Source organism: Tiliqua scincoides, chromosome 3 (assembly GCF_035046505.1).
Source record: "Tiliqua scincoides isolate rTilSci1 chromosome 3, rTilSci1.hap2, whole genome shotgun sequence".
NCBI lineage: Eukaryota > Metazoa > Chordata > Lepidosauria > Squamata > Scincidae > Tiliqua > Tiliqua scincoides.
In genome coordinates, this window is record NC_089823.1 from 26,708,305 (window position 1) to 26,723,318 (window position 15,014).

Below are 15,014 nucleotides of genomic sequence, written 5' to 3' on the forward strand. Positions count from 1 at the left end.
CAGTAATGAAAGGGGGCCAGGGGAGGAAAGTGGGTGCCTCAAGGTCAAGAAACCAACTAGCGTGAAGTTGTGCTCCACACTCACTTTTTGGGATGTGCCACCCAGACAAGATCATGTTTGTCCTTGTCTGTTTTTTTGGACTAGCAGAGATTCATACATGGATTAGTACAATTTCTACATGGCTGGTGGGTGACATGAGTGCTGAATCAGCATGACAATTGAAAAACCCCTTCATGCAGCAGCTTCCTGGAGGATGATTTTTCTGAGGCCCAAATTTTAGGTACCTCACTCTCAAATGAAAGGGTAGCTTGAGAACTGGACCGTGAAATACCGTAAGTTCATGGCCATATAATTTTGAGGTCTGGTCAAAATAGCATCTGACACTCATAGGCTTAGGTCACATTTTCCAAGTAGAAATGTCACTTTCACACAAAAATTTTCTAGAGCCAAATTCAAAACCAGAACCAAAAGGAATTCTGATTGTGGACTATATATACCAGACAACTAATTTGGATAAGTAGTTCCCCATGTATACATGTGAACCAGATCATTTCAAGAAGTGAACTCTACATTACATCTGAAGAGTCCAAAGATTAAGTCACTGTTAATTGGAACACTTTTCATACTCAATGAATATTAGAAAGATTCTGCATAAAAGAAAACTGCTAAAATACAAAAGAAACAGGTGAAAATGCTAAAAAGTACCAAGATTATAAAGAGTGGGGTGGGGCAGGGGAAGTAATCCTGGATGACAAAAGTGACAGCTTATACGTATATTAGGTTTAGGTTCCACTGTCTTTCATTTCCGTATCCTATCCTGCAACAAATATGCAACTAGCATTTATAAAACATAAATTAAAACAATATTATACTAAAAACATAAAACAGTTGGCTGAAACAATGCAAGATGGACACTGGTTTGAAATTTAACACTGGCAGGTTAAACCATAGTAACCTCCAGGGTACAGTAGGCTGGCCAAGAATTCTCTAGAAACTAATCTTTCTTCCCACTTACATTGCGGTAAAGAGAAATCAAGACTGACATTTAGAGCCCAACCCCATCCAACTTTCCAGACTGATGCAGCCATGCTAACAGGGTGTGTGCTGCATCCCATGGTGGGGGGGGCAGTTATGGAGGCCTCCTCAAGGTAAGGGAGTGCTTGCTCCCTTACCTTTGGGCTGTATTGTGGCTACATTGGTGCTGGAAAGTTGGATAGTATGAGGCTCCCAGTCCACTGAAATCAATGTAACCAGTGTAGATCAGAGACAAAAAGAAACTTGGACCTGAGATTTCAAACATCAAATGATATCACCAGGTTCCTATATACTGGTGTCTTCACACTTTATGAGGCAATTTTGTTTGCTATTATTACACTGGCATTGGTTTCAGTAAACGTATAAACATAAAAGGAGAATGCACATCTCTAAACACTTGGGAACGTAAGGTAGACATATGCCAAGCACAGCACACTGACACACATACATAACATGTCTGAGGACACATCTCTCTTTTATACTTTCCATACTTATCAGTGTTCCAGCAAATACCTACTCAGCTGTGGTAACATGATCTCACCTTATTTTAACTTAATCATACTCAAGAGCTCTCTAATGGAGGGAGAGAGGCAAAAGCACCAAATAAGAACTTCAGTCCTATTTCAAGGAAGAGAGAATTAGATTCTAGCTAGATATGCAATATGGCCTAACACCAAAAGCAGAATGCAATAAGCTTTTGTTCACCTTTCCTGCACAATCCCATATCTGATTAGCGGATAAAAGCTAGAAAAATCAGGACACTGGAGTGCAGGTGTCCACAAATGCATAGGGTTTTCCTTGCTACATTTACAGTTTTTAGTATTCATTCATGAAATATCATGATCTTTCCATGTAACATTTTATTTCTTTCTTTAAAGTGCAAAAAAAAAAAAAATTACGTCACCCAGGTTAAGCAGATCCAAATTCAGACATCCACTTTTCATACTTCTCCAAGTCTGCAGCTGACACAGACTTGGAGATTTTCTTCAGAGCCAGGTCAAAGTCTCCCTTGGTAACAGGCATCAGAAGCTCTTCTTTAGAGAGTGCACGAATCTCTTCTGGGGTTAAGCCGCTAATGCGCCGCCTCATTGCCATCAAAGAGGCATCCCTGAAAACAAAGGAAAGTGCACACATGCTTATTATTAGCAGCAGGAACTGAGAATTCTATTCTGCATTTTCAGGCCTTCAGCAGGACTGCAGGACATCTTTACTCACAGCTGTCTTCCCAGTCCATTTGCTGAGGCTAACTTTCACATCTTCACTATCACCAGTATGAACATAATATAAAGAACACATTGGAGCCAAAATCCACCAAGGAGTTTGGTAAATGCACACAGATAAACAAAAAACTCTTCTACAATGATTTCTGAAAATGCCCAGCCCGTGAACTTAAATGCTTCTCAGTGGGAAGAGTCCTTTAAAATTTTCTGCAGCAATCCTCCTTTATGTTGAGCACAACTGAGTTGAAGAATCCAGTCCAATGTGTATGAATCAATATCGAATTAAGCAGCACATTCTGCTAATTAATATTATTACACAGCTGAGTTACACCTACAGTTTTATGTGATTGTAAGGGCGCAGTCCTAACCAACTTTCCAGCACCGAGGCAAGGGCAACACAATTCTGAGATAAGGGAACAAAGATTGCCTTACCTTGAGGAAGCTTCTGTGACTGCCCCCCAACTGCAGGATGCAGCATATGCCCCACTGGCAGAACTATGCCAGTGCTCCAAAGTTGGTTAGGATTGCGCCCTAAATGTATTACTGATTCTGTGCAGATTCACTGTTTGATTGACCTGAAGAAATTGTGTATCTTCTACCACTGTTTGAGCTCTGTGGTTTTGATGTTTCTAATTGGTCAAAGAGAATACAAAATTAAGGAAGACCCCCCCCCCCACTGAAGCCTTTAATCAGAGTAAAGCAGCTTAAGTGTCAAATTTGTCTGTAACCTGACATTGCAGATTAACTTCCCCTCAAATGGTTTTAGTGCTGATACATGGTTCTGGAGGTTGGCCAGAATTTACTGCTTCTACCAATTCCCCATGTAACTTAACAGTGTTCTCTTTCTTGCCCCCCAAATAGCCAGAAATATAATTCAGCTGTTGCTGGACTATTTTGCCAATGTTGGAAGTGAACATATTGGGGTTGCCTAGCAACCTCCTGACCTGCTGCTTACACATACCCCAGTGGAATAAGCAAAATTGCAGGGCTGGATGCTCAGCTTATTTTCAGAGGCCCTGCTCTGTGCACGCTCACTGCCCGAAATATGGTAGGCATCCTGGAGAGCAAGGCTTTCCAGTAGTAGTGCCCGCTCTTTGCAACTCTTTCCTTAGAGAGAGTCATCCAGTTCCTTCTCTTAAATTTTTGAAGGCAAGTCAAAAAAAGTCAATTCTTTCTGTAGAGCTTTCAGAGCTGGATGGATACAGTTTTGATCCCTGCCACTTTCTGTTAAACCTACAGTTTATCTGTTGTTAGTTCTGCTCTTGGTTTTTGTTCACGCTGACATCTATCTTTTTATCTTGCATATGCCAGTTTGGGAGATTATTTTAGATGGAAAGGTGGCTTGTAAATTATTTAAACAAATACATTTATAGCCCAATCCTCTCTAGGGCTTACACTGAAGGATCTCGCAATCCATCCGTGTAAGTCCTGGAACGCTGGTATGAAAGTCACTCTGTCATTTTGCGCGCCATGGCTGGCAGGGAAAACAACCAGAAACCATGCATGGGCAACTGCAATCCACTGAATCTCCTCTGTCCCACACTGCTGCCATTAAGTCAGCATTGGGGGGGGGAGCAGAACAGGAGGGGGGACTGTGGCCAGTTTGGGGCGAGGTTCAAGCCAAGCCAGATACAGTTCAGAATAGGAGGGGGAGAACTTCAGTGGCAGGGGCACACACCAAGATCCTATCCCCCTTTTCCTGGTTCGACATACCCCCTGACTCTCCTCAGACTTCTACCAGCTAAATAGCTGATGTAGGTCCAAGGAGGACCACTGGAAGCTTACAGGGAGGTAAGTAAAACAGATGTCCATTTTCCTCTCCTGGGCTGTCTAGTCATGCTCTCCTCCCCGGCATAGCATGCAGTGCACACTCTTTCAGCGATGCTGCATCCAATGGCTGGAGAGGGAGAGGAATGGGCTGTAAGTAGGATAGCTTTTATGAGACTGGGGAAAGAAATAATTTGTCCTAGTTCATATTTAAGAACATAAGAACAGCCCCACTGGATCAGGCCATAGGCCCATCTAGTCCAGCTTCCTGTATCTCACAGCGGCCCACCAAATGCCCCAGGGAGCACACCGGATAACAAGAGACCTCATCCTGGTGCCCTCCCTTGCATCTGGCATTCTGACATAACCCATTTCTAAAATCAGGAGGTTGCGCATACACATCATGGCTTGTACCCCGTAATGGATTTTTCCTCCAGAAACTTGTCCAATCCCCTTTTAAAGGCATCTAGGCTAGACGCCAGCACCACATCCTGTGGCAAGGAGTTCCACAGACCGACCACATGCTGAGTAAAGAAATATTTTCTTTTGTCTGTCCTAACCCGCCCAACACTCAATTTTAGTGGATGTCCCCTGGTTCTGGTATTATGTGAGAGTGTAAAGAGCATCTCCCTATCTACTCTGTCCATCCCCTGCATAATTTTGTATGTCTCAATCATGTCCCCCCTCAGGCATCTCTTTTCTAGGCTGAAGAGGTCCAAACGCCGTAGCCTTTCCTCATAAGGAAGGTGCCCCAGCCCCGTAATCATCTTAGTCGCTCTCTTTTGCACCTTTTCCATTTCCACTATGTCTTTTTTGAGATGCGGCGACCAGAACTGGACACAATACTCCAGGTGTGGCCTTACCATAGATTTGTACAACGGCATTATAATACTAGCTGTTTTGTTCTCAATACCCTTCCTAATGATCCCAAGCATAGAATTGGCCTTCTTCACTGCCACCGCACATTGGGTCGACACTTTCATCGACCTGTCCACCACCACCCCAAGATCTCTCTCCTGATCTGTCACAGACAGCTCAGAACCCATCAGCCTATATCTAAAGTTTTGATTTTTTGCCCCAATGTGCATGACTTTACACTTACTGACATTGAAGCGCATCTGCCATTTTGCTGCCCATTCTGCCAGTCTGGAGAGATCCTTCTGGAGCTCCTCACAATCACTTCTGGTCTTCACCACTCGGAAAAGTTTGGTGTCGTCTGCAAACTTAGCCACTTCACTGCTCAACCCTGTCTCCAGGTCATTTATGAAGAGGTTGAAAAGCACCGGTCCCAGGACAGATCCTTGGGGCACACCGCTTTTCACCTCTCTCCATTGTGAAAATTGCCCATTGACACCCACTCTCTGCTTCCTGGCCTCCAACCAGTTCTCAATCCATGAGAGGACCTGTCCTCTTTGATCTTAACTAAAAGATTGATTCAATTAGTTCTGGCTTAAAGTATTAATATCTTCCCTTTAATTATCTTCTATTATTACACCTGTTTCATCATTTATTAATTCACCAAGCTGCAGAGACTCTGAGGTGGGTTACAATATGTAAGCATTGTTCTTATTGCACAGAAAGAAATTACTAAGAAAAACATCTTTCCAGGGTTGCACTGCATTACCTATAAAAAAAAATTCAGCAGATAATAAAGGACACCCATCTACCACCCATATGGCTGAAACAAAGACACCAGATTTCAATGCAGATTTCAATTTGTCCAGAGTGTCACTCTCAACCATTACTAATATTATGTGCTGTATATTTTTGAAATAAAAACAAAATTTCCAGGGTTGTGGTCAAATCACTTTGGCTGCAACCAAAAGTTTTCCATACAGTACTAAAAGAAGCTCTTCCAAGTTTTAATTTTTGTCCTATTAATGTGAATGGTAGCTGCCACAATTTGACCAGTGTTTAATGCAACAAATTGTTGATGCAGAACATGAAAAATTATTCAGCGTTAGTTTCATTTTCATTTGCAGTCACTTAAGGCAGTAATTTTCAAACTATGTTCTAGTCAGGAACGGCACAACTTGGAATGCCACCCCATGTCACCTCGGGGCCACCACTGCCACTTTGCCCCTTACTATTTGCAACTACACTTGCTCTTTGTGTAGTTTTTGCAAATTTGAATTGCAGGACTTCTGTTTTTATTTAAAAGGATGACGTAAATGAAGGAACTCCTTTGTTGATGCAGTCATTGTAAAGAAAAGTCAAGGTCTCACACTTCAGAGTTTGATGAGACTGTGGAAGGAGCATGGTAAGGAGGATAAAGAAGAAGGCATAAAAAGGCATAAAAATGGTGAGGATAAAGAAGAAGGCATAAAGCAAATCAATGTGGCTCTTGTCTGTGGCAGGCTGGAGGGAGGCAGTGATGGCAGCAGATTTGGGTTGAAGGGTATCCCAAATCTGCCACCCTCTCTTCTCCGACAATCCACCACTGATGTAACCCACATCATCTCACCTCATGGATGGGCCAACCCTGGTTCTAGTGAACCCTGAGATTCTTTTGAAAATTAATTGGAAAGTCCCTTGAATGGAAGATCAAGAATTGCAGGCAAGCTTCCCTGATTGTGTATGCACCACTATCAATTTTCTGTAAGGCCCAGTCACTGTGGTGCACGAAATGTGCTGTAAGGTGTACCATCAATTCATGAGGAGAAATGATTTGGTCCAACAGGACTGGTCAGCAACTCAGAATCCTGCGCAACATACTGGCGTTTGGTGGCAGACCATTTGATGTGGAAAGAGTTCCACTGAAGCTGAAAAGCCGCTGCCGTTGGTCAAAAATTCAGTACAGTGATGTTCTGTAATCAATAAGTGTAGCTTGTCTAGTAATTCAACTCTTTTTTAGCATGCAAACATAGAGAATGACATACCTGCAAACATTAGTGATATCAGCACCAGAGTAGCCTTCAATCTTTTCAGCAATTTCTTCCAGGCTGATGTCAGGATCCAGCTCAACTTCCCGAAGATTAATCTTAAGCAGCTCTGCTCTGCCTTTTGCTGAAATAATCATGTAAAATATTTTGGTGAGCAGGGCAACACAGTTTCTGATAAGAAACTATGGACTTAATGTGTTGAATATTTCCCCACTGTCAACCACCAATGCTGTGGAAGAGGGGCAGGGAAATGCACAGCAGTGTCATCAAGTCAAGACACATAAAAAACTATAGTAAACATTATGGGGAAAGTGGGAGAACCTGACACAAGGATATATGTCCAGCAGCTACATGTCATGTATAATAGGTTATTCTCATTCAAGGATTGTCCATTGAACATTCAAAATAATTCCAAGTTCATTAACATGAGCTTGCATTTAAAATCCAAGATCCTCCTCACAGGGTCTGCTGTGAAATATGACAACTCTTTTGATCTGCAATCTCAAGCATTTTAATTCCTTTTTATAAAACATGTTATTAATTCCTGAAATGCAATGTTTGTAAAAGAAATGCCAATTTAATCTTTAATAATCCCTTAGGGAAGCTTTAAACAACAAGTGCAAAAAAAAAAGCACATTCAGAGGGAAACAATTAAAGCAGTCCCACCTGTTGGCAAAGGTATATAAATCCTTTTCTCCAGCCTCCTTCTCAAAGCTTCATCAATGTCCCAGGGAAAATTTGTAGCAGCCAGTACCATCACCATTCTGGAAGGGTCATCATTCTCAAGAGCTCCACCTACTCCTATATGAACAGGCATAGGCCATTTTGGTCACTTTTAAAATTAAATATTTTACAATTAAAGGCATTGTTTTCTATTCCTCCTGGGTGAGTGGTTAGCCCAATCCTAGTTTTCAACAGAGTTTATCAGAAATGAAGGAGCAGGAAAGAAAACATGAAGACAAATGAAAATACCTAGCTACTTAGTGTAGTGGAATGTTTGCTTTATATAAAAAAATTTGCTGTTTATATCTTTGGGGAGTTCCACATGCCATACCTCTTCCACTTTCTGTGACAATCAGAGGAGTATCAGTCTATTCATCCATTAAGATCGGAGGCAAAAGCTCTCCTGCCTGTACTGGTACCCCTTGGAGAGACACACAGGAGGGCTTTCTCAGTCATGGCCCCAATGTGGGAATGGCGCTCAGTTCCATGATGTGGAATTCCTTGGCCTCTACCATGCATCTATCTCCCTCCTTGCCAGCATTTGGTTACAGACTGAAGACCCAACTCTTCTCAGGTGTTCTCTGAGCTTTTATGATCTGCTACACTCTCCATTTTGCTGCTCATCCCCTTGGGTTTATTTTTACTGCTACTGTTGCATTTTTATCATGTTGTAAACCTCTTTGAGATCCTAAAGGAAGACAGATGGTATTTTTTTTTTTAGAACAAAAGCAGCAACAACAGTAACTGCCTGCCTGGCTAGGGAGTGTTAATGTTTTTTTTCTATTGTCAAAGCTCTGCAACCTTCCTCTTTATAGCCTGTATGGGTAGGGCTCCACAGGTACAGCAGTAGAAACCTGCTGTGGAAGGCTTTTCTAAGACTTCCAGTGACATATTTGCTGTTGCTCATGTCAAACCTTCACTGCCTGGGGCAAGGGAATGAGGGGGAGGCCCTTTTCTGTGTAACCAGGTAAGATAGTCACTTCAGGGAGTGGATTGGCTTCTGCATATCTAACTTCTACCTTTGCCTGGCTTCCACCCTGCTGTTGGTCAACTCCTCCTTCTGGCCTGCCAATCATGTCTTCAGTCACCTCCTCTTCCCACTCTTGCCACCCCTTGAAAAAGGCAGAGAAAAAGTAGTATGGGGAGGAGAAGAGTGCTAGTGACCTAGATTCTAGGCCCTAGAGCATCTTCCAGAAAATGCCACCACTCTCCTCTCCACCATGCTACTTCTGTGTGTCTTTTTAAAGTACAGCCAGAGTAGGAAGGGGTGGTAGCTATGGAAGTGACACTGCTGCATCAAGAACAGGACAAAGCTAGAAGTTGTGATGGCCAGAGGAAATGGTCCACCTGCACATACCTGAGCTGGGGGGAGCACATGCAGTGCACTGACTCAGGGGTGGGGGAGGCTTGGGCCAACCCTGAGAGAATCGAACTGGATAGGTAGCAAAGTGAGATTTTAACGTTATAACCTTTTTACGACTGGAAAGGCAGTTTTTGGAAACAAGCCAATATTGTGAGGCGATGCTTAATCATCATAAGCTACCCAACCACAAACCAAAGGTCAAGGTGTGAGGTAATATCGCTTGAGAAGTATACTACAATTCTACCATATTTCTTACAGTAAGAGCATAATTAGACATGAGAACATGTCATGTCATGACAGCATCTCCTACAGCCTTTTGAAACCAATGGGAGTTACTGGTGGGCCTAATTTAAATTGGAAATGTAGCTCTAGATGAGGGAGCTACATTTCCATCCCTATACCATTTTCCCAATGAAGATTCTAAAGCTGCTGCTAGCTCAGCAAGAAAAACATGCAGGTACCAAAACGGTCCTTGTATGTTTTCCCCTGCAGAGCAAACAGAGTTCTGAAATGGGGTGAAGGAGAGAATCTCTTATTTAAGCAATTACATACTGGTTTTTATTGAAAAAATACTGCACAGAGGAAAACATAAACACCATACCCTCCACCATGAGCTCAAAAGCTCATAAGTTCACAAACAAACCAAATAAAACAAGATAAAGATCACAAATCTTCCACAGCACATCTAACCTGGTCCTTAACTGGGAAAAAAATGCATTTTTAAGAGGTCTTCTTAAGGAAATACAAGCACAGTTTTCCAGTCAGAAAGTCAAGCTCTTCATTTTCTATTTTTATTTAAAATACATCCTATGGGAGGACAACATACATAAAAAGTTGGACAGATGAAAATGTGAACATTTGAATGCATTTCTTTAAAAAAAATGCTTCTTTTCAATGAGCTGCATCAATTCTCCAAAGTACAGGTGGTGCCTAAGTATCCACAGGGAATCTGTACCCAGACCTCCTCCCCCCCCCCCCGCGAATACTGAAATATGCAGATAATCAAATCCACAGATCTTCCCACCTACTGTCCTCCAAATGCAACCAGTTGCATCTGGAGGCCCTGCTGAGGGCTGGGGAGGCCATGTGTGGCCTCCCCAGCCCTCAGATGGGTCTCTGAACGCAACTGGAGCACAGCTCCAGACACGTCTGGAGGACAGCAGGTGGGGAAATCTACAGGTTCAGGACCTGCGGTGAGGTAAAACTGCAGGTTCCAAAACCGTGGAAAAAGAGGCCCCAGCTGTGCCAACAATTTAGAAAACTGAAAGAGAAGCTCCAATGTGTATATCAAATATTCATTACCATCCATTTGAACAAGAAGCTCAGACTTGACTCGGCGGCTTGCCTCATGCTCATCAGAGGTGCCTCTGCGGCTACAGATAGAGTCTATTTCATCAATAAATATAGTTGTAGGTGCATAAAACCTGGCCTTTAAACAAAGACAACAATTTTGACATACAGCAAAACCATTCATGGGATTTCATCACACATGCAAGAAAATAGCAGCCGATAGTTATGAAAGTTTGGGATTCAGTAGAAAAAAATGAGCCCTTGCTAACCACTGGCTCATCTGCTGGGGTATTTAGAATAGCTAATAACATTCCAACTGCTCAGAAGTTTTTAAAAAGGTCAGTACACAAGACCTAAGGCTGCTTGCTGTTTGTGGGAAGGGTTTCAGCAGAAGGAGGAGTTGCACAGCAGACTGTGCCACTGTTAGACTCGGTATGCGAATGTAGTTGTGTCCATGAAAGTGTGTGATAATAGTGCATGTGCATGAAGATGCCAGAATGTAGGAGAGAAGAGGAAAAGAGTACACATATGAAAAACATGTTCATGAATTTTTCCTACTTTATGCCTGGCAAAATTATTCTAATGTTTTGCATGATGACGAATTCAGGCTGCAATCCTATTCATACTTTCCTAGAAGTAATCCCCACTGAACACAATGGGATTTACTTATGTAGACATGCCTAGGACTGCACTGTCAGGGCCCAATCCTAACCAGCCTTCCAGCACTGATGCAGCCACAGTGCAGCCCCAAGGTAAGGAAAAAAAATGTTTCCTTACCTTGAAGATACCTTTGTGACTGCCCTACCACCACAGGATGCAGCATATGCCCCACTGGTATGGCTGCATCAGAGCTGGAAAGTTGAATAGGACTGGGCCTTCAGACGTATTTTTTGTGTCTGCAATCTAAATTGTATGTCTTGCCAAAATACATTTTATCTAATGATAGAACCATTATTAAAACATTGCACAGCTCATAATGGTAAGATGTGGTAAGACTACTGCCGACTGCTCTGTCGCAGAGAAGAGAGCTCAGTGCCACTGTTCTAAGGATCAGCAGGCAGAAGTAATAGCACTTTCCTCTCTTCCTAGAGCCAGACAGATACATGATGTAATGGGGCCAAAGGTCACATACATTGAGGCACGATGACCCTTGACCCTAGACTGTAAAGTCACTGGATAGCCCAGTATAAGTATAAGCAAAGAAAGAATCATTTTAAAAGTCTGACTAAAGCATGGAAACGCACAGAATGGTAAAGAGCTGCTTGATTTTATTAAGGCTAGTCTGACTAAAGATGCTTGGGCCTCAGAGTCTGGAATGTAACTCAGATAAGCAAATACCAGTTTCAGGCAGACAACCTTGGTAGAGACAGAGATGTCTCAGCAAAAACATTCACTCACGAATTAAATGCCTGTATCCCTGTAGCTTTTATTGTAATGCTTTACGAGCAGAAGTATACATATGGAGACCAAGTGATACCAAACCAAAGTATGTACCCAAAGTAAAAGGTCACAATAGTTATATAGAATTAAGACACAGAAGTCAAAATGGTTGATTTTAGTGAAACTGTTAAAGGAAGTTTAAAGGTCTTTGCTTCACAGAGGTTTGCAGAGGGCCCCACAGTGTTTTACTAAATTCAGGAGAAGAAATGCAGAAGAGATAAGATAGGTGGCTCAAGCAAGGCCATCCTAATTAGGATGAGTCTGAAGGGGATGTATGCCAAGAAATGGGTCTGAAGTTCTGCCAAAGGTGAGGTCTTCACACCTGTCTTTGAGCATTGTGTCATCTCTTTTAATGAGGGTAGTCTAAACCTTGTCAAAGCAATTTTTAATTGAATTGATGGATGTGAAAAAGGGTCAACAATGAGTCAACACTGGATAGATGATGTTATAGCACACTCTACTGGTTTTTGAAAACTTTGTAATTCAATATGTTTAATTTTACCTTTTATGGGAACTGTAACCTAAAACAAGTCTATCGGGCATCTCTAAAGTTATCTATAGCCTATTAAGCATCAGCCCCATCCATGATGTCAAACTTCAACCAATGGGAAGTCTAAATTTTCAAACAAAGAACCTAGAATAAAGGGTCCAGTTAATATTGGGAAATTGCTCTCAATGCTTTGGACATGAGTCCCTTGAGATGCCCATTGCTTGCAATGAAATAAAGCCTGCAAACTTTCACTCCTGAGTACCGAGACTTCTTGAGTTGCCTTCTTTCTACCCTGCACCAGCATCATTACCTCTTCAGTCCCCTTCTGTAAAATGGGTACGAAAGCTTATAGAGCTGCTATAAATTATATAAAATACTCTGTATGTTGCAAGTGCTACAGAAAAGGTCTGCATCTTAGGAGTTCTCCTGGATATGTAGCTGCTCATGGATTCTCAGGTGGCAGCTGTGGCTAAGGGAGCCTTTGCTCAGTTTCAACAGCTGCAATCGTACCAGTCACTCAGACCTGGCCACGGTGACCCATGCCCTAGTGACATCTAGATTAGATTATTGTAACATGCTCTACATAGGGCTGCCTTTGAAGACTGTCGGGAAACTGCAATTAGTGCAGAATTTGGCTGCCTGTGTGGTTGCTGGGGCTTGTTGGTTCCACTCAGTTGGGCCATTACTTCAGCAGCAACATTGGCTGCTAGTTCGTTTCCAGGCACAATTCCTTTTGACTTTTAAAGCTGTTCTGGCTCAGGTCCCGGGTATTTGAGGGACTGTCTCTTTCCATATAATCCTAACCATCCTCTCAGGTCATCAGAGGGTCCCCTTCTAATTGTGCCATCATTGACAGAAGTGAGGGGAATGGCAGAGACAAATAGGGCCTCCTAGCTCAGGGCTGTCAAACATAAGGCCCGGGGGCTGGATGCGGCCCACAGAAGCTTTTTATCCAGCCCTCGGGCTCTCAGCTGCTGAGCAGTGCTAAGGTGTTACTGCTTAAAGGGCGGCCCACATGATACTTGGGCTCCCCCATATCTTGAAATATGATCAAGATTCGTGTATTTTCTGTTATTTGCAGCTAATATGTTCCTAAGTGAGAAAATGTTCTTGTTTCTGGTTATGAGCTGTTTAATGACATAACTTCCTGCCTAATGACATCACTTTTGGCCCTCAGCAGGCACCATAAACGTCATTCAGCCCACTGTATGAAACGGGTTTGACACCCCTGTCCTCGATAGTGGCGTCTTTGTGGAATTTCCTCTCCTTGCAATTAAGAATGGCTCCCTCTTTCAGGACCTTACTGTGGGACCTCAAGTCCTTTTTATTTCGGAAAGTATTTGATTGCTGACATCTAGGGCTGGCACTTTTAATGAAATGCAATTTTAACAGTTTTATGTGATCCAGTGGGGTCTGTTCTGTTTTATTTTTCTAATCTTTTTTATGTTTTAACGTTTTAGAATGGTTTTAAATTTATAATCTGTACTGGTGTCAAAAATATCATGAAATAAACATCTTGAGGCTGGAAAAAGAAAGCATTGAAGAAAGCACTAAGAAAATTTAGTTCATGTACTGTTTTCACAAAGATAAATTGGTCATGCTCAAGAACTTGACACACTAAGCAGAGCTACAGTTATTTCTAAAATCAATGGTGATCACAGGCATTGTACAGTGCACTGTAGCTGGCTGGTACAATAAGGCCTAGTAAAGGATGAGAAAAAAAATCTAGAATTTTATAGTATTAACTGGAGCTGTTTTTGTGAATAACAAATTTGCTCCTGAGTCATTGATCCAATTCAGACTGCATGTGGAACCATGGTTTAATCCTAGTTCTGCTTAATGCTCATGAGCCCTGAACACATGCTCACAGGGGAGACATTTTCTCCTTTGCTCTCTGCTTAGAACAGAACAAGACTTCATGTTTTAACCCATTAAATCCTGGTTTGATAACCACAGTATCTGAACAAGAACAGGATTTGCTGGGTTCAGACAGTTCAGTAAATATGAGTTAAACACAGAACTGAAGATGAACTTCCTCCCCTTGCATTTGAAGTGAGGGCAAAGCACACAAGCCTGGGGCTGGTAAACATCGCATGGAACCAGGATTTCATCAGTTCCATGTGACATCTGAACCAGGTCAATGAGCTGGAAGGGCTTATTATCTACTACATAAGGGGTCTGCGACACTTGAGCACTGATGATACGTACCATTTCAAACAATACACGGACCAGTTTTTCAGACTCGCCTCGATACTTTGACGTCAAAGTAGAGGAGGATACATTGAAGAAGGTTGTTCCACATTCTGTAGCAACAGCCTTTGCCAGCATGGTTTTGCCTGTCCCAGGGGGGCCAACCATCAGCACTCCCTAAAATATATGCAGACAACTCACAGTCAGGACTGGTACACCTTTTCAGCAGTGCAATACAATCAAATTAAATGAACTGGCATAGATTCTAGGCATAGCCAACAATCTTAACTGTTCACAGTCAGTTGTGCCATACAAAGTGTGAGCAGTTTTTGTTTCATGGAAGTATTCATTCACAGATCTGAAAGACAAGGTCATGCAAGAGAGTTATTCTCTCCTCCTTTGTACTTAATTCTTACAGAAATATCTTATCCAAACAACATCAGAGATGTTTTTGCCTTTTTTCTACTCGAGGAGTTAACTTGCCACTTTATAAAGAAACTTCTTACATTAAAATATATGGATGACTCTGTCATGATGTTTGTAACAGGTCAACCAAATATGATTAGGTTACTCTTCTGCAAGGCAAAGGCCCTTCCTACTTTAGGAATTAGATC

At 42.2% G+C, this 15,014-nt stretch overlaps 1 protein-coding gene across 1 annotated transcript in view; it reads right to left on the bottom strand.

The window, feature by feature from the left end:
- Nucleotides 1-205: 205 nt before the first annotated feature.
- KATNAL1 (katanin catalytic subunit A1 like 1) overlaps nt 206-15,014 on the bottom strand; it is a 43,824-nt gene continuing 29,015 nt past the window's right edge. The window contains exons 7-11 of the mRNA XM_066620027.1: nt 14,419-14,577; nt 10,293-10,419; nt 7,571-7,705; nt 6,902-7,028; nt 206-2,143 (exon numbers count right to left, since the gene is read on the bottom strand). Of these exons, the coding sequence (XP_066476124.1) occupies nt 1,945-2,143; nt 6,902-7,028; nt 7,571-7,705; nt 10,293-10,419; nt 14,419-14,577 (747 nt within the window). The 3' untranslated portion in view covers nt 206-1,944. The remainder of the gene's footprint in view (nt 2,144-6,901; nt 7,029-7,570; nt 7,706-10,292; nt 10,420-14,418; nt 14,578-15,014) is intronic.